This window comes from Camelus dromedarius, chromosome 14 (genome assembly GCF_036321535.1).
Source record: "Camelus dromedarius isolate mCamDro1 chromosome 14, mCamDro1.pat, whole genome shotgun sequence".
In the NCBI taxonomy this organism is placed as follows: domain Eukaryota; kingdom Metazoa; phylum Chordata; class Mammalia; order Artiodactyla; family Camelidae; genus Camelus; species Camelus dromedarius.
In genome coordinates this window covers 57801309-57820841 of record NC_087449.1, presented here as the reverse complement: position 1 = coordinate 57820841, position 19533 = coordinate 57801309, and the positions used below count along the sequence as shown (strand labels likewise).

The 19533-nt window shown below is 53.4% G+C and overlaps 2 protein-coding genes across 7 annotated transcripts in view; one reads left to right on the top strand and one right to left on the bottom strand.

Moving 5' to 3' along the window:
• Nucleotides 1-419: 419 nt before the first annotated feature.
• HTR6 (5-hydroxytryptamine receptor 6) lies at nucleotides 420-11640 on the top strand. The gene is made up of 3 exons (XM_010997645.3): nucleotides 420-1269; nucleotides 10834-10992; nucleotides 11191-11640. Exons 1-3 carry the CDS (start codon nucleotides 556-558, stop codon nucleotides 11638-11640), a joined length of 1323 nt encoding a protein of 440 aa, XP_010995947.2. The 5' UTR covers nucleotides 420-555.
• Nucleotides 11641-13729: 2089 nt separating this feature from the next.
• TMCO4 (transmembrane and coiled-coil domains 4) overlaps nucleotides 13730-19533 on the bottom strand; it is a 77730-nt gene continuing 71926 nt past the window's right edge. For 5 of the 6 annotated variants that reach the window (XM_064493980.1, XM_064493983.1, XM_010997644.3 and 2 more), the window contains exon 15: nucleotides 13730-14865. In XM_064493980.1, coding sequence (XP_064350050.1) covers nucleotides 14461-14865 — 405 coding nt within the window. In that variant the 3' untranslated portion in view covers nucleotides 13730-14460. The remainder of the gene's footprint in view (nucleotides 14866-19533) is intronic. The other variant, XM_064493984.1, reaches the window with a different exon arrangement.

Here is a 19533-nt window from a genome sequence, read left to right as displayed (position 1 = left end):
GGCCCCCTCCCCCAACCTCTTACTCCGCGACCCCCAGCACCACGGCTCCCCACCTGGCATCCCTCTACGTCTATCCGCCGCGGGGTGGTTCCCCTGGCCCGACAGCGCCCATTCGCACCCGGCTCCCACCCCCTGGGGTCCCTGTCCCCGACAGCGTCCTTGCCCCATCTTACCTCCCGCCCCTTTAGGGGACTCTGCTCCCGCCAGCCAACCGCGCAGAGTCACCGTCCCGGTCCTTCTGACTTCCTGCCCGCTCCTTCTAGGAGGCTCTTCTCATCAGGTGCCTTCGCCCAAACTTCCTACCCGTTTGCACCAGGTGCCCCTACCTCACACCGGAGGACGTCCAAAGAAGCCTTCTCCGTCCTCCTCAGGTTGCTGCCCCTTGACCCGGAGACCCATCCCTATCTTCTCACCTGCCGCCCTGGGGGTCTGTTCTCACCGACGACGCCCATCCACTCTGCTCCTCCAGGTCCCATACCGCGTCTTCCTGCCCACCCTACCTCGTCCCCCGGACCCCTCTGAAACTCACGTCCTCGCCCTCGGCCCTCTGCCCCCATGGTCCCAGAGCAGGGCCCCGCCAACAACAGCACCCCGGACTGGGAGTCGGGGCCACGGTCGCAACAGGAAGGCAGCGGCTGGGTGGCGGCCGCGCTGTGTGTGGTCATCGCACTGACGGCGGCGGCCAACTCGCTACTCATCGCGCTCATCTGCACGCAGCCTGCGCTGCGCAACACGTCCAACTTCTTCCTGGTGTCGCTCTTCACGTCGGACCTGATGGTGGGGCTGGTGGTGATGCCGCCGGCCATGCTGAACGCGCTGTACGGGCGCTGGGTGCTGGCGCGCAGCCTCTGCCTGCTTTGGGCCGCCTTCGACGTGATGTGCTGCAGCGCCTCCATCCTCAACCTCTGCCTCATTAGCCTGGACCGCTACTTGCTCATCCTCTCGCCGCTGCGCTACAAACTGCGCATGACGCCCCCGCGCGCCCTGGCGCTCATCCTGAGCGCCTGGAGCCTGGCCGCGCTCGCCTCCTTCCCGCCCCTGCTGCTGGGCTGGCACGAGCTGGGCGGCGCGCGCGCACCTGCCCCGGGCCAGTGCCGCCTGCTGGCCAGCCTGCCGTTCGTCCTCGTGGCGTCCGGCATCACCTTCTTCCTGCCCTCGGGCGCCATCTGCTTCACCTACTGCAGGATCCTGCTGGCCGCCCGCAAGCAAGCCGTGCAGGTGGCCTCCCTCACCACCGGCATGGCCTGCCAGCCCTTGGAGACGCTGCAGGTACCCAGGGTGCTCAGGGAGATCCGGGCTTGTGGGATGGAGGGGAATGAGCCGCCACTGGGTGCCCAGTGCGCATCCATCACTTTCTTTTTCTTCTTTTTCCCCCACCATTTTTAAATACACACTTGCTGGCGATCTCCAAGTGGTCATTCCCAGCTCCCACCTTTCTTCTGAACTCCAGACTCAATGCCCGACTGTCCACAGGATGCTCTGGGATGTGGGTCAGGCTTCTCAAATGTAACATGTGCAACAGGGAATTCAGGGTGTCCTGACTCTCCCCATCTGCTCGTCCCCCATCTTCCCCACCGCCACAAATGACTCCAACTTGGCATCAGGCACCAGAAATTTAGGGATAATTTTTCTCCCTCATGCTTGTGGGATTCATTGCCAAGGCCCTGCTGGTGCTGCCTTCTAAGCACGTGTCATCTTCAACACCACCCTCCTGATCCAAACCACCATTGCTTCTTACCTGGAGTCTCTGATAGTCTCCTTCTGCCCGCCCACCCCACCCCATCCCACTTCCACTCCAGACTCACTCTTATCCATTTTCTGTGCAGCAGCCAAAAGCACAAATAAAAACAAAAAAGTGGTCACATCACTCCCCTGCGTCAGACCTTTCAGCAGCTCGGCATTGCTCTCAAGATGAGGAGGGGACACTTGTCAGAATCTGGCCCTGGGACCCCGTCCTTCCAACCTCTCCCTGCCCCATCTCTTCCTGCACCAGCCCTGTGGCCCTTCTGATGCTCCCAGAAGCCCCAGGCTGACTCTGTGGCCAGGTCTTTGCACTCGCTGTCCCCTCTGCCTGGCATGTCCTTCCCCCCTGGGCTGCCATTGCCAGACTTTTCTTCAGCTCCCAGGCCACCCCTTCCCAGAGACCGTCCCTGACCACCCTGTCTGCAGGCCTCCCCACCCTGCTTTTCTCTGTCCCGACACCCAGTGTATTTGTTGATTCGATCATTGTCCATCTCACCCCACTCAAGTGTAAGCTCCCTTGAGGGCTGGGTGTGTCCGGATTGGCTTTGCCCCTTCACTGCACATAGTAAATGCTTATTGATTCCCTGTGAATGGGGTAGGTGCTCTTAACTCAAGGCCCTGCAGCATCTAGGGTAGAGTGGCTCACACAATGCCTGGGTCCTATTGTCCATCCCGAAGGATGGGGGTCTACACTGATCCTGCCTGAGCCCGAGAGAATGAGGTCACAGGTCCCAAGGAAGGTCCTGACTGGGCTCTCTGAGCTCATCTTGGTGTAGATGCCTGCAGGATCGGGGAGGTGGGGTGCCTTTGGAATCACTGGGTAGATGGGGGCTAAGAGGCTAACATCCTGGTCGGCAGTCCCCTGGAGCAGCTTGTCCGTATCACCCTAGCAGTGAGGTCCACCAACTAGAAGGACAAGGTTTTGGATGGACAGGCTGCAGCCCTGCTCTCTCCCTGATCTGTGCTCATGAAGAACTTTCCTGAGTCTCAGCAGATGGCAGTGACCCTGATTTAGTTCTCCAGCGGGAAGACGACTGCCTGGGCCATCCACACTCTCCCCCTGGGTTCTTGTGAAGGAGCGTTTCCCGAAACTGCAGGTGTTTGGGAACTGCCTTGTGAGATCTGCCTTGCTACCTGCTCCGTCCACCTTTGCTACCCTCACACATGCCGTAAGCCTCTGCGTTCATATGTGCTTAGCATTTGCTTGAAATCATCTCACTTATCTTTTTACCTTCATAAACTTATTTAGAGAGAAAACTTCTTATCTCTTTTGGGAATGGAAAAATCAGTCTCCTTGCCGTAAAATAGAAGGTGATCACAAACACAACCCCAGTGAGGCTGCAGAAACCCCAGCAGTGTCCCTGAAGTCCAGCTTGGTTTGGCTGGAGAGACTGAGCTGAGGCCTGCTTTCTCTTTGTCAGATGTCAGAGGGATGTTAAAGACGTAGTAGCATCCATGCAGGGCTTTTTCTCAATGGAGCCAGAAGAGCAGGGAGGGAACTGTGAAAGACGTCCTTTCCTGCTGAGGTTCAGTTCTTTTATGGGATCCATTTACCGCCCAAGCTCATCTCCCATTCTCACCCTCTGGGAAGCTCTGCCCTAGTGATCAAGGACGCGAGAAGCTGGCTGGCCTTGGTGAGGCTGAGGTGGGAGAGGTCTGGATTCTCGGTTCCAACAGTGCCTGTGACACACGGATTTTCTTTCCATGAAGCTAACTGGCTGGTGCCAGGACTGAACCTGAGACAATGCGGCCTCCGCACCCGGACAGGCATCCCCCAGGTGCTGGCAGCTGCAGCCCCCTAGCCTTTGAGCGCTCACTGCATGCCAAGCACTGAGCTCAGCTAATCCCCCCAACACTCAGTGAGGCAAGTGCTGTCATCATCCCTCTGATGGGGAAACTGAGGGCCATAGAGGGGAGGTGAATTGCCCAAGGTTGCACAGCTGAGGAGTGAGGTTCAAGCTCAGATCTGACTGATGTCAAAGCCTGGGTCTGAGCATCGTGCTGCCTATGGGCGGTGACATGCTCTTAAAACGCTGACTTCAGGGACACCACCCCGTGTCTGTCCCTCTACTCCACTGGCTGTGCCTTCTCCATCTCCTCTGTGGGTCTTCCTGATCTACCACCATCTGTGGCCTCAGTCCTTGGGCCTCCTTGCTTTTTTGCCCCTCCACATTCACTCCCTCAGTGTGCTCATCTCATCCCAGGACTGAAAGTACCACCCACACGGTGATGACTTCCAGCAGGGACCACTTACTTACCCCACCCCAAACAGAACTCTGGGTCTTCCAGGCTCCAGACACCATCCCTCCATTGTCTTCTTCATATCGACTCATTGACATGAGTTGCTCAGGCCAGGAATCCTGGAGGCAGCCTTTCTTTTTCTCACGCTGCACAGTCGGTCCTCTGACCGCTACTTTCAAGACACGTGCAGGCTCTGATCATTTCTCATGTCTATTGCTGCCTCCCGGCGCCGGCTGAGCCCCTTCATCTGTTGCTTGGGTTAGTGCAGTGATCTCCCACTGGCTTCCTGATCCCATTCTTACTCCCTTTCCATCTGACACAGCAGCCTGAGCCATCCCTTTAATATGCAAGTTCTGTTGCATCATTCCTCTTCTCCTTCTCTGGTCTCCTCCCCTTCCACCACGCCCCTCACTATTTCTCTTTCAGCCCCACTGGCCCCCTTGCTGTTTCTTGAGCACACCAAGCACACTCCTGCCCCAGGACCTTTGCACTTGCTGTTCCTTCTTTCAGAGTGCCCTTTCCCCACATCAGCTGGTTCTCCCCCTAACCCAGAAGAAACTGATAGAGGTTAGGGGGTTAATGATTGTTTATTTCCTCCTACTAGAATGTAAGTTCCATGAGGGTGAGGGCTTGTCTCTACTGCTATATTCCCAGCACCTAAAACTGCGCCTGCCATGTTGTAAGCGCGCAGTGCACAGTAATGGAAAGAATGAAATGAATGCAGTGCTTCGCAGAGCTTGGGATTCAAGCCCCGCTCACATTGCTCCCTGTTCTCCCAATTCCTTTACAAGAAGTTCTTGTAGTGGATGGATCCTGCGCTGTTTCGTACATTGATTGACTTCCTCAGTACTGTGTTGAGTGCCTCCCATGTGCAGGAGCTTTTCTAGGCTGTGGGTGCAGCCATGAGCGGATGGAGACAGTCTTGCCCTCTTGGAATCTATGTTCTAGTTTGAGAGAGAGACATTGATCATGAAACCCTATCGTGATGAGGGTTATGGAGCTTATAATATTCAAAACCTATTACTCCCTGTGCATACGTTTGCAAACTGAAGTGAGGAAGTCACAAAACCAAAGGCTGGGAGGAGTCTTCAGGGGTCATTTAGCCAGCACCCTGCCTCAGAGGCAGAAGGACCCGTAGCCTCTCAAGCCAGAAATGTGTCTGTGCGAACACCTCCCACTTTCTGGAAAGCCTTTTCTCTTGATTTGAATGAGAAAGTGTCAGACTCCACCACCGCCTTTGCTTCTAAAACCACTTGGATCCAAAGCAAGCCTTCCGCAGGGCTATTTTCCTTACCGCCTGGAGAATTGCTTGTAATTGGGGAACTTGCTTCTGGGATGCTGCCTCTACTCCAGCCTCTTGGGTTGTGACCCCGTCCCCCCACCCACCTCCACCCCGAGCTGACCTGCCCCGGAGACCAGCAGCGTCCAGCCTGGAGGGCGGAGGAACTCTCAATGCCTGGATCCAGAGGAACTGATGAGAGTGAACAGAACTTGGGGTGTGTCAGGCCCCTTTCCTCCTCTTCTCAGCTCCACTGAACCCTCAGCTCCTTCCTGATCCAGCCTCTAGTTTCCCTGAAGAGGGAAGTGGGCTGGGCACTGATCCCTGAAGTCCTGCCTCCTCTGGGGCTTTGGACATGGAGGCTGAGCCAGCTGGAGCATCTTTTTCTGCCTCTACCCGCCACTTCTGCCTACTGATGTGAACAGGCTTTTAAAAAGCCACTGGTTGGGAGCAGTTTCATCCAGGTCTTCATGGCCACGGGGGCTGTGAGAAAGGGGCTGTGCCTTGAGGTGAGGCAGGAGCTGTGGGCGGGGGGTGGAGAGGGGGCAGAGAGGTGGTGGCGGTGTCGGAGTGAGATGCTGCCAGGGGTTTGTGTGTGTGTGTGAACGGTGGGCGCCTGTATGGGGGTGGCGCTCATCCTTGGGGGATACCAGAGGAACCAGTGTGGGAACTCAGCCCGATGGGGAGCAGCAGAAAGAAGCCCAGATGGGAGTTTCCGTTTTGTCAGTTCCTTTCTCTCTCTGCCAGGATTCCTGTGTCTCTGTGGTTAGAACCCCCTCCCCATCATCTTCCTTTTTACTTCGTCTTTCCCCCTTCCCAGGCCCCCTCCCCCAGTTCCACCTCGCCCCAATCTCTTCCTTCCTTCTGCAGTGCTGTCTTCCTCTTCCTTCTCTCCCATCAACTTCTCCTCCTTGTCCTCCCCCAGCTTTTTTCACCCTCTATCACCCAGCTATGCATCATTCTGTCCTAACGATCCATCTTGCCTTCCATCTCTGCTTCCTCCTCCTCAGAGAAGGCTGTGATCACAGAAATATCTTGGAGGTGGAGGAGGGGGCTGAGTGGGAGAGGCTGCCAGAGGAGCAGAGCGGAGCATGACAGCCATGGCTGCTGCTTAGAACGAGGCGGCGGGTGCAGCGGGGGCAGGGCGCAGGAGCTTGTGTGCCTGGCTGGGCGTGGGTTCAAATCCCGCCTCCTTCTCATCTCAGCCAGGTGACTCTGGACAAGTCACTCACCTCCCTCTACCCCAGGGGTAATGGTATTTATCATTTGAGGCAGTTTGAAGAATCAATGAGATGATACATGTAAACCTGGCGCATAGTAGGTGCTCAACTAGTATTAATTCCTGTCCTTTCCTCTTGGTGGTAAAGCATGTGGTTCTGGGGAGCTTGTCCCTTTGAGCCTTTCGAGGGGTAGAAAGCAGCATCGCTGCCATCAGCAGCCTGGTCACCGTTATCAAGGAGCTGAGGGGAACACAAGTAACAATGACAACAACAACAATAACCAGCACTCACAGGTGCTCACCATGTGCCGTGCGCTGTTCCAGTAACTTCCTATCATCTTATTTAATCCTTACGATCATCCTATGGGCAAATGCCATTGTAATCACCTTTTTACAGATGAGAGATCTGAGGCACAGAGAGGTGATGTACCTCGCTTAAGGCCACTCAGCTAGTTAGTAACAGAGCCCCGATCTGAACCAGGCAGTCTGGCTCCAGAGTCTACCTTATAACCCTCACTATGATTAGATGATTGTACAAATTTGAAATTACACAAAGGAATACGGAAACACACTGTAAGATGCAAATTCATCAACAAAGTCAAAGACCCCTCTGATGTCTATCGAATCACCTCCCACTCCCAGGGACACTTTTATCAGCGTCTTTCCAGTTCTTTTCTGTGTTTCCATGTTTGTTTACAGACCTAAAGAAACTTAGTGCTTTGCTTTGTGTATTTTTCTAAACAAAGGGAATCATCTTGTTTAGAAAAATATCTCTTGTTTTGCAACTTGCCGTTATCACTTGATAATGTGTCGTGGAGATCTTTCTGTTTGATCAATTCATTCTTTTAAACGTCTGTATAGTATTCTATAGTGGGAACGTACTGGGGTGTATTTAACCATTCTCCTTTTGATGGACTTTTGGGATGTTTCCTATCAGGAGTTTTTCCTATCGCGACTAGCGCCGTGGTATGCATTCTTGTATGTGCCAAGTGTACAGACATGTGTGCTGGTGTTTATGAACATAGGGGCCTGTAAATGGAATTGCCTTCTGGAAGGGCACTGCCAAATCGTCATCCAGTGGCTGCCCCCTGACAGTGACAAATGCCACTGACGCATATAAGGGACATGCAAACAACAGAATGTGCCATGAGGGGCTGCAAGGGGCTACAGGGCAGAGAGAAGTGGGAAGGCGAGGCTGGCATCAGCCAGACCCCAGAGTGTGGGCTGGCGGTTGCCATTGGCTTCTGCTCCATGAGGGCCTCTCTGTGACAGTGGTGGGGTTTTACTTGGGGGTGCCATCCTCTAAAGTGGAAGCAGCATGGGCAAATGGGAAAAACACAGTTTCTGGAGCCAGAAATGACTTTAATTCCCTGACTCAATACTTACCTGCTGTTTGACTCCTGGCAAGTTCTTCTGCCTCTCTGCATCCCATCTGCAGGATGGGTATTACGATGCCCACCTCCCACGAAGGCTGGACGGCAGAACGAATATCAAGCGCTGATGCACAGTAAGTGCTTAGTATGTGGGGTTGATAATTTGGGGTAACTGGTGCCTTGGCTGAGGACTTGTACTGGCACAGCGTGATCTTGGAAAGGTCCCCTACCCTTTCTGAGCCTCAGTTCCTTCCCTTCTTGCCTATATTCTTGGATGAACTCTTTGGAGAGAAGAGGAGAAAGAAAAATGCAGGTTTATTCCCAGGAAGACAAGAGAGGGAATCTCAGATCATCTTTAACTTTTCTGGAGTGCTCTCCCTGATGATTGACCCCAGCAGATCTCCCCACGTGCCTCAGTTCCCTGGTGCCCTAGAGCTCTGGCAAGGTCACAGCTGTCTCTTTCCCCTTCCTCAGGTCGCCAGGGGCCAGGGGGTTTCTGTGTGACTGGGGTTTCCTGAAGACGCTGTCTCCCTCCTCCCCATATGTCTGTCCTCACTGATGGTAGCAATTTGAATTCATGGCAGATCTTAGGAGATTCTTTTAGGGCAGTAGAGCCCTCTCCCTCTGGGTTGACGACAGAGCCACAGAAACCATACAGAGTCCACTCTGGAGAGAGAAAATGAGCAGGAGAGAAAAGCAGCCCTCTTTTTCTCCCTCACTGCAGTGTAGTGAGTCACAGCATTTGTCCTGATGTGCATGCTGTTTTGGAAAACCGGAGCTGCTGGCAGAGGGACAGGGCTCCTGATGGTGCCAAAAACTTCCCCAACCTGATGCATGTACCACCGAACCAACATCAGAGCTGCTATGTATTTACACTCACTCTCTGCTGGACACTGTGCATGCGTTTATTATCCACAACTTCACAGCAACTCTGTAAGCTGAGTATTTTCTCCCATTTTACAGATGTGGAAACAGAGACTCTCAAGATCACAGAGTGAGTAAGTGGTAGAGGCATGATCTGAAGCCAGACCACTTGTCTTAAAAGCCCAGCTCCTGCCTCCGCTCAGTGTTGCCCCACCAAGACAGGGGGTAGTAATCAAGGGCCTCTTATAGGCTGCTCTGTGTGAATGTGTCCTTAATATTTGTCTAACCAGATTTCATCTGGACAAACACATTGAAGGGTGAGAGTTACAGTGTGTCTCGTCTCCCCTGTTCTGCCCACCGCCATTCTAGAATGAGACTCTCCAATTCTACAGATAGTAGCAGCTGGGGTTCAGCACCATGGAGAGGAACCAAGCCTGGATACCCTGAGGAGGCGGGGAGAGAACGGGGCTGGGAGGGGAGCTCCTGTGCTTGAGAGTGGGGAGAGGGGTTTGGCTTTGGTGCTCTCAGGGCTGACAAATCTTGGCTTTGCTTCCTCCGCCCCCTTTCCATCTGCGAAGTTTGCGTGGGAATCTGGTTCCCCTCCTGCCTCCTTCTGACTCTTTCATCTTCCCATACCCAAGCTACCTCTGGTTGCCTCAGGAGCTAAGCTGGGCTCCCATGCAGTTTAGGAAATGTTGGGGGGAATCCCTGGATTTCAAAGGGTCACTGGTCCTTTGGTCTGAGGATTTGTACTGTGTATTCCCAGGCAGCACACATACTGTTTCATAACTCTGTGAATTGTGCACATCTCTGCATACTAGTATTTACTTTAATTGTAAATATAGGTGGGTCTCGCTTTGTGTAAATCTGATAGACGAAAATACAGATTGATTGCAACACGTGGTTTAGAGGAGAGCTTCCCATTCCAGCTTTTGTGGACCCATAGAGGTTTCATGGATGAACGTTGCAGTGGCCTCTGAACCCTCTGGATGTGTGGGAACTTTTTTCTTCTGTGTGTGTATAAAAATTTGTAAGTTTTTTCTTTTCTGGGGAGTGGTTTTGTAGATTTTATTAGAGTCTTAGCAGGCTCATGAAGCTGAAAAAGTTAAGAGGACCACTGGGCTAAAAAGTTCAGAGAGGTTTTTTAAAGTCTGGGACTCCTGGTCTCCAGTTTTCAAGGTCACATTCCAATCCCTGTTGCCGTGTCCCCCCCACCTCTCCCCCAGCTCCTGCTCACGGAGTCCACGTGTGAGAATGGAGATGTCTGCCAGTTCCCAGCAAAATCTGAGTTTAAAATGCCAAGGTCACTCGCAGCCCTAGTAATTTCTAACCAATTTAATTGCACACATTTGTTTTGGGCACACCTTTTCAAAAATGCACTTTATTTTGTGAAACATGAGAGTAGTGGTGCAGGCAAAACCATCAGTCTAAAATATGAAGAGAATCCATATGCAAAGAGATTGCCAAGCCCTGGAGAGCAACTGTCCTCTTTTGCCAAGTCCAGTTCAATTGCAGCTAATTCTTGGTAGTGCCAAAATGCAGTGCAGGACAACACTGCCCCCAAACACAAATCCAACAGTTCAGAAGACCCACGCTCCCTGCGAAGGACAACACTTGATACTGGCCATCACACATGGCTATGAGCCCCAGCACCCAGGAAATCTCATGGTACTTCCTAGAGCTCCTTGTGAAGTGCTGGGTCAGGGTCAGGACACAGTGCAGGATCAGGACCAAGGCTCAGTCTACTTCTGGGGTTAGGGCTCAGTCTGAGGCTAAAGTTGGGTTCAGTCTGGTCCATGGTTGAGGCTCAGTTTGAGACCTTGGTTATGCAGGGCTCAGTCTACAGTAGGCATCAGGGGCTCAGGACTGTGAGCAGGGCTTAGCTGATTGATGATGTCTGGGCTTGGTCTGGAGCCATGGTCAAGGTTCAGTCTGGAATCAGGGTCAGGCTTCAGTCTCGGACTACAATTGGGACTCACTCAAGGAGGAGGGCTCAGTTTATTACTGGTACTAGGGCTCAGTTTAGAATTAGGATTAGGGCTCAGTCTGTGGCTGGGAATAGGCTCAGACTGGGGTTCTTTCTTAGCTGAATCATGTGGCCTTCCTTTCCGCAGGTGCCCAGGACCCCATGCCCAGGGGTGGAATCAGCTGACGGTAGGCGTCTGGCCACCAAGCACAGCAGGAAGGCCTTGAAGGCTAGCCTGACACTGGGCATCCTACTGGGCATGTTCTTTGTGACCTGGCTGCCCTTCTTTGTGGCCAACATAGCCCAGGTAATGCCACCGCAGGGGGTAGGTGAGTCCACGCCTTGCTGGGGAGGCCCTGAATCCCATCCCAGCCCAGATCCGGGGAGGGAAGAGGGTGGGTTGCCTTTCATGGCATATGTGTTCGTGTGTCCATCCCATCCATGCTGGGTGGGGTGGTCTGTGTCCCTGCTCTGGGACCAGGCATGATGCACGCCATCCCTCTAGGCCGTGTGCGACTGCATCTCTCCAGGCCTCTTCGATGTCCTCACGTGGCTGGGTTACTGTAACAGCACCATGAACCCCATCATCTACCCACTCTTCATGCGGGACTTCAAGCGGGCCCTGGGCAGGTTCATGCCATGTCCCCACTGCCCCCGGGAGCACCAGGCCAGCCTGGCCTCCCCCTCCATGCGTACCTCTCACAGTGGCCCACGGCCCGGCCTGAGCCTGCAGCACGTGCTGCCACTGCCCCTGCCACCTAACTTGGACTCAGACTCGGACTCAGGCTCAGATGGCTCCTCAGGCCTGAAACTCACAGCCCAGCTCCTACTGCCTGGAGAGGCCACCCGGGACCCCCCACCGCCTGCCAGGGCCACTACCACAGCCAACTTCTTCAACATCGATCCAGTGGAGCCTGAGCTGCGGCTGCATCCACTTGGGACCCCCACGAACTGACCCGGGCTTGGAGTTGGTCTGTGGGAAGCTGAACTGGAAAGGACCAAGTTCCCAAAGCCTTGGACTAGCTCTTGGCTAAAGCCAGGGGGCCATAGGTCCTCTGGGAGCCCTCTGAGCTCCAGTTGGGTGCACTGAGCCAGCTCCCCCTGCCCACTCCAGCCTCCTATCTGGAGGAGAAAAGGCTGCTTCAGATAGTTTTCTCCAGGATGCTCCGCTGTTGAGTGTAACTTGTGGATGTGTGTAGAGCAAGGCTGGAGGACTCCTGCGGGTGGGCATAAGGACCTCTTGGTCCAGATCAGGATGCAGACAGGCATCTCCTTTGCACATTCTATCAGATGGCATGTGAGGGATGCCTTTGTCTGCTGAGGTGGCTTAGTGCTGGGCCAAACTTCTTGGTCCTCAAAGTGCAGTCCATGGGCCATCAGCATCAGCCCCCAGGAGTCCGTTAAAAATGCACGCCTTTGCCCCATTCGAGACCTGCCGATCCCCCGGTGAATCATGTGCACGTTACGATTTGAGATGTGCTGGCTCAGATGATCTTTAACCTTGAGGATGGTTTGCTAGGCAGTTTTTGGGCCAGCCAGACTTTCAGGATGTATCTGGCTACACAGAAAATATCTGAGCCTGGGAGTCGGGCAGGCATAAATTTGAATCTCTGCTTCACTACTTACCAGCCCTTGGACAAATTACTTAACCTCCCTGAGCCTGCTGTTCCATGTGCAAAACAGGGTAATGATGCCTGCCTCATAGGGTGTCATGAAAATCAGGGTAATGGGTGTAGAATACCCAGCACCTGGCAGGTGGTCAGTGGGTGGTCCCCCCTGTTGTTATAACTTCTGGCCATCCAGCCTGCTAGCCTCTTGCTGAAGGCCGGGAAGGGCTGTTTGCTCCCCACTGTTCTTTTTCCATCTTCCTCCTCCTCATTAGCCCTGGCCCAGATCCCACAACCTGGCTCTGATTCCTCAACTTGCTCTGGATACTGGGTGGTGTTCCCATCCCAGCTCCTGGGGGCAAAGGGCAGCTGGCGGGTTCTTGCTCAACACCAGGGGTGGATGTTCCTCTACCTTGGGCTTCCTTGGACCTATTAGGGAACCAGCTGATGGGGACAGAACCAGCCCCTTGCCCACCTCCTTTTGGCCTTCCTGAGGTCAGTGAGGGAGTAGGAGTGGTGGCCATTGGGTCAGCAGAGTTGTAGAGATGTCCCTGGTGCAGGCAGGTGGACCTTGGCACAGGGGCCTGATTTTTTCTGAGGGGGAACTCTTGGTTCCCATAGTTTACCTGCTGTAGATTCCATTTCAGTCTGAGGTTTTTCCATCCCCAAGTTCCATCAACCCAAACTTCAGGGGCCTCCTCTGCTGGCCAGGCGCTCTCCTTGGTGCTGATCAGATTCAACTCTAGCAAGGCCACTGGATGTAGAGGGGCCATGGTGCTCGTGAGGGCTCCCCCTCTACCCCAGGCCTGCCCCAGGGGACTCTCAATAAGCATTAGCTGAGGTGGTGACCTGGTGTGGACTGAGTTTTCCTGAGGGGCCACTTGGGCTGGAGAAGCAGCTGGGGAAGTGGGAAGAGACTCCAGGTGCAGGCTCTGCCCTGGATTTGCTTTGGGATCTCAGCAACATCACTTCTTAGGGCCTCAGTTTCCCCAAAGTAGGAGTTCTGTGAATATTTGTGGAGTGAACAAAAAACAAGTATCCCTGAGGACCAGTTCAGCTCCAATATTCTAATTCCCCTGCATCTCTCCCCTCCTGGCTGCCTCCCCCGCAGCTTGTCAATATTTTCCCCGCCTGGGCCTTGGTTTCCCCATCTGAGCAATGCGGGCAGGGGGCAGAGTATCTCTAGCCCTGTCATTCAGGGACAGTGAGGGGGCCAAGGGGAAGGTTCCCATGGATGCACATACACTGGCTAAGAGCTTGGGCTCTCAGGGCCGACTGATTGGAGACCATCTGTGTGGCCTTGGGCAGGTTACCTAACCTCTCTGGGCCTGCAAGTGTAAAGTGAAGATAATGATAGTACCTACCTCATAGGGTTGTTGTTTGAAGGTCAACGGACACACTCCATGGGAGTGCTCTGTACATGGTAAATACTCAATAAATGGTGGCTATTATGACTATTTATTATTATAATCATCATCACCTTTGTTTCTGCGATAGGAAATCCTTCCCCCGTATATTTCACCAGGCCCAGTTCCCCGTCCACGCTGCATGCTGCTCCAGCATTTTTTCACCTTGCTCTACAACAATGATATCCAGGGCCACCAGGTGGCATAACTTTGCGGGGTGCCCTTCACATCACGTCTTCTGATGGATGCCCCTGTGGTTGAGCAGAGCCCGCCAGCATGGCTGCACGTGGCAGATCTCATCGGATCTCTCAAGAGCAGAGAGAAAAAGCTGTCTGCTCCCAACCTGTACCTGCTCCGTGGGCTGGTGGGCAGCTCTGGAGAGTGGATGGAAGAGAGGGCAGACACCAGGCTTCGGAGGCTGGGGAGCATGGCAGGATAGGAGCCCCGGGTTCCAGAGAGCCCCCTGGGCCTCTTGATGGGCAACCAGACCCCATGGCTCCAACCCAAAGCACAGGAGGCCCACAGCTGGTTAGACCTGGGATGCTATGCTGTGCTTAGTTGACTCTGCAGGGCGCTGGCCTTGCCTCCTCAGAGAGGGAACTGTGATTCCTTACAACTCCCTCTTCCTTCTGATACCAATGTCTTCAATTTAGGAAAGGCGCTGGTAGAAATCCTGCATCTCCAGAGCTCATGTGAGGAACCTGGTGGTGAAGGGTAAGAGAGTGCTGCACATGGAAGTCTGGGAAAGTGACTCTTCTGGGGTCAGTCCAGCCCTGGGCAGGGCTCCTGGGTCTCACTGGTACAGTTGGGGCAGCCCAGTGGGTTGGGGCCCACGCCATGGCTGCAGATATGGGAGCTCTTAGCAGGGCTGGCAGCAGCAGGAAGGGAGGCGCCTTCGGACTGATCCAGCCCTGTTGGCACTTGGTCTTGGCTGGGGTCAGGGGATGCGGCTGCTTTGGGGGTGTCTCTGGATGCGGGACCCTGGGTTTGCCCATCCTGGTTGGTGGTCTTATCTGATGAGGTGGCTGCTGCCTGGTGAGGCTCCTCATGGGGCAGGCTGCCTGGAGCCAGCGAGAGCCCCTTCCCATCCCAGCTGGGCTTGGTGCGGATGCCCACGGCCTTCAGGATGATGTCCATCTGCTTGGCGTAGTCCAAGTGGCCGCTGACCTGCAGAAGGACAGTGAGTGAGGACTCCAGTGGGTAGGCAGAGCCCAGCCCTCCCCAGGGCCCCAGGCTCAGTTCCTGGGCCTCACCCACTCCCTCAGCATCTTCAGTCACCGATGCCGTGACTCCAACCCTCAAAGACTCTCAAGTCCAGGGTGGGTGGGAAGCCTCTGAGGTCAAGGCTGCTCTAAAATTTATTAAATAAAGTTGAAGGAAGCTGCTCTACAGAATCTGGTCCTCCCAGGGCAGGAAGGATTCTCCTGATAGAAAGTTGGAGTGGGAGCTCTTGTTCTCTGCCTTCAGCTGCAGGTTACAGCGGAAGGGCTCTGCTGCTCACCAGCGATGGGACCTTGGGCAAGCCTCTGTAGCCCTCTGGCCTTCGCCTGTCTCAGCTGTCAAATGGGGACAATAGGCGTAGTTACATCAGAAGGTTGCTATAAGGGCCCCCCAGGAAAAGCCCCCAAATTGAAAATAGAGCTATGGCTGGAAAGACTGCTAGGTACTTCCTACAATTCATTCTTCCCCTTCCCCCTGAGACATAAGAATTTCAATTTATAGCTGGGTACACTAAGTGTAGCCTTGCGACAAGTTTTGGCCAATGAGATGAAGCAGTACTATTATGCGATGCTCCCTGGAAGTCTCTTTAAAAGGAAGAGTGCTCCTCACTCCCCTCCCCGATTTCCTTTTTTGTGCTGGCTGGAATTCCGACAGGATGGCCAGAGCTTTAGCGGCCATCATGAGCCATGAGGACAGCAAAGTAGCAAGACAGGGAATTTTGGCTCCTGAAGGCTGTGAAGCTACCAAGCCTACCCTGAACTACCTCTTCTGGCCCTTTTTCCTGTGTGACAGCATCAACTCTTGTGTTTTTAAGCCACTTCATCTGGCCCTCTGTTGTATGGACGGAATCTCCATCGAGACAAGAGTCAAGAACTCAGAAGTGCCCACCCAATCTCTGAGAGAATAGAGACTCCCCAGTTTTGTGTTGGGATATTTCAGTGAAAACTAGGGATGTGACTGGACTATCTGATGGTATCTGTGATAACAGACAGTGCTCAGCACACAGTAGGTCCTGAATGCATTGTAGACAACGAATTTATTGGATATACTCCTTTGACAGGCATTGGCTGCTAACTGTAGATTAGAAGAAACTGAGCCATAGGGGAGGTAAAGGGACCCACCCAAGGTCACAGAGATGCCAAAGCTGGGATTTGAATCCTGGCTTGTTCTCTTCATAGAAGATCAAATATGTTTTGGGGGAGACATTAAAAATCATTCTCATTTTACAGATGATGAAAGAGTAGCCCAGAGAGGGTTGGTGGTTTGCTTAATGACACACAGCCTCTGAAGAGCAGAGCCGTGTGTGCTGTGCTTGAGATGCTGACAGTGGAGGCTGCTTCGCTCAGATCTCCCTGAAATAGAGCTTCATGCCCTCCCCAGCCAGCTTGGGGGGCCTGCTTGAGGGCCAAAGGCAAGCACAAGACAGAACATTCCTTCAAGGTTGAAGAGGAAGATTTTTGTTTAAAAAGAAGGCAGGAAAACATTGAGGAGGCTTGCGCTGGGAATCTTAGGAAACAGCACAAAGGCTCAGCTGGTAACATCTGCATTTCCATCTGAATCACAAATCGCACCGGGTTATTCCAGTGACTTTTCAAGAACATAAAAGACAATTCCCAGTACGCTTTTGTTACTTTCTCAGAACCAGAACCTGCCTACTTCTTGTTCCTTTCTTTACAAACGTGTTTAAACAGTGTTCAGTGAAAATACACACAAGTACACACATATAAGAGGCTTTTCAGATCCCTGGGTTCAGGGTGAGGGTCAAGGTGAGGCAGTGTCCTTCCAGAGAGGGTGGACGTTAGTGGCTGCCTGGCGCTAGAAAGAACCTAAGTTTAGAATCAGAAAAATGGGGGTTTCAGCCTTGGCTCCATCTCCTACCAGTAACTGGGTGAGTCCTCACAACGCGCTGAACCCCAGCCTCCCCATCTATCAAATGAAGATCATGACACCCCATACCTTGAACGTTTGCTACGAGAGTTCAAGGGTCTGGGACTTTGTGGGAACTATTCCCTTCCATATATGACCCAAAACACTTTTACAGGGACATGACCCAATTAGAGTTAGTGATACCCATCTCATGGGCTTGGTGGGAAGAAATAATACAAACCACAAGGCACAGCACCTGGCCCATAGTAAGTGTTCCATAAATATGAGTTCCTTTACTTTAGTTTTCTTGGAAGGAGGGATAGAAGGTAGGGAGTTAGCTAGGCTGATCCATTCGGGAACCCAAGATGGCTGCTGAAGCTCTAGCCATCACGTCTGAACCCCGGCCAGCAGAAACCTTGACTCATGGGACAAAGATGGCCTCCTTATAGCTTATTTATGTTGGTGAAGGGCTGGTACAGTCAGCCAGAGGGATGGGAGAGCAGGAGCGAGGTGGGTGGGAAAAGAATCTCTTCTCAGCAGTGGAATGTTCCAACGTGGGTAATATTAGATAAAGATTTCAGTCCAAGACCATATCCCTGGCTGTCTTGATTGAAATCTGCCACCTGCCCAGATACACACTGGATGTCCTGGTGCTGAGAAGCCTCCTTGACCTCCCGTGCTGGTTAGGGACTCTCCAGGGCTCCCCTGTGACAGCACTCTCAACACGCATCGTCTTCATCTGCTCATGTCTGTGTTCCGATAGACTGTGTCAGCTGAGCAAGTGCAGGCACCACTACTCATTCACCAGTCCTCCCCACGTCCAGCCCTGTGCATTGTGGTGCTCAGGGTTACCGGATCCATCCACATGGTAAGAATGGGCCTCTGCACTTCCTGCTTCCTGCCTTGCAAGATACTTCAACTTGACCAAACCGAGGCTGCTGCCACCCACCTCTGCCAGCCTGACCGTTTCCAAGCCTATTACAGCCCTTGGGGTTCCTTTACCTCTTTGGCCTCAGTTTCCTCCTCTGTAAAATGGGGCTAATAAAGATACATATGCCACATGGGCTAGGTGTGAAGATTCAGTGAGATAATACATGTCCCAGGCTTACTGGCTTAGAGTTGGAGGTCACTGACTGGAAGCCACAGAGATGCATAAACCCTGATTAAGAGCCCAGGCTCTGACGTAGGTTCCCAACTGGCTCTGCCACTCACATCCAATGTTCCCTCCTGCAGCCTCAGTTTCTACATCTGTACAATGGGGTATTATCCCTACCACATGGGACAGCTTTGGGGATGAAGTGACATCGATCCGTACGTACAGAGCAGCGTCTGGCATGCTGGCTATCATTTTTTATTGTTGTTGAGTGTCTATGTTGTGCCAAGTCCTGTGCTAAGTTCTAGAAGCCAGCTGGCACTTCTTCTGGGACACCAAGACTCCAGAGACCCTGGGCTGAGTCTTCTGCCTCTCCAGGAGCCCCTACCCGCTGCATCTCAGTCCCCACACAGGAGAGACTGAAAGGCAGCAGGCAGCCTGGCCTTTGCTTCGCTCACTGGAGATGCTCCTTGCTTGCGAGCAGGCTGCCCCTGGCTCACTCCTGCTCAGGCTTGTCCTAAGATCAGGAGCCCCCGGGGACCATGTCTGTGTCGATGGCTGCCGCAGGGACAATGCACCCTGCGCCCTGTCCACAGCGGGCCAGCAGGAAGAGGGCCGGGCCTGCAGGTCTCTGCTCCGAGCACGGGGCAGCCAGTGCTTCCCCAGCAGCAGCCACAGGGACTCTTTTGCCAGCAACCTCTCCTCCAGCAAGAATTTTCAAGGAAAACAGGAGGGGCAGCACAAAGGCAACGCTAATTACCTCTAATTACCCAGAAGAGGAAAGCACTGCTTTTTGCAATGTGCTCCTAATGTGATAAAGAGCTATTATTAGGCAAGAGCTGGGGAGCTGCCAAGAAGGCAGTGTTGGGGGGGAGGTGTCTCTGAAGCTGCGGTCCCAGAGGCAGAACGGAAGGTGGTGGCAGGGGCCAGAGAGGAGGGCACTAGCATTAAATGAGGGCCTACTCTGCACTAAGCACTAAGCTGGAAGGTAGGGGATTTCCCTTGTTTCCAGGCTGAGGCACAGAGAAGTCAAGTCACTGGCCTAACGTCACACAGCCAGTATACCTGCAGCAGAGCCCGGATTCTAAGCCAGGCCTCTCTGGCACCATAGGCTGTGCTCTTCCCATTCAGGGGCTTCCCAGGGCAGAAACAGTGTCTTTCAAGGTCCTTGTAGCAGTTAAAAGAAATTTTCATTTAAAACGAACTTTTACCTGTCCCTTCTCACATTTTATTCTTGTGGCAGAGGGAGACTCTTGGGGTGGTGAAGCATAAAGTCACTTCTCCCCTTCACCCCATCAGGACCCTCAGACAGGAGAGAGACCCCTGGACATGGGCCAGGAGGCATCACTGAGTCTTGCAGCTTCCTGGGCTTGTGACCCAGAACCTCCTCACCTGTAGGGAGGTGCACAGCGCAGGCCCTGGTCCTGGTTTCCAGGTCTGTGACTCTCTGGCTGGGTGAGTTTATTCTTTCAAGCCTTGGTTTTCCAGTCTGTGACTTGGGGATGCATAATATGGGACTGCTGTGAGGGTCACATCACATGAAGCAGTCTCTAGATCTAAAGAGATGGCACTAGGGGTTGAAGTTCATACCTGTCCTGGGAAGACTGCCTCTTGAACTTGGAGGCATCAGTTTCAGGGATGGATGAATCTAGAAA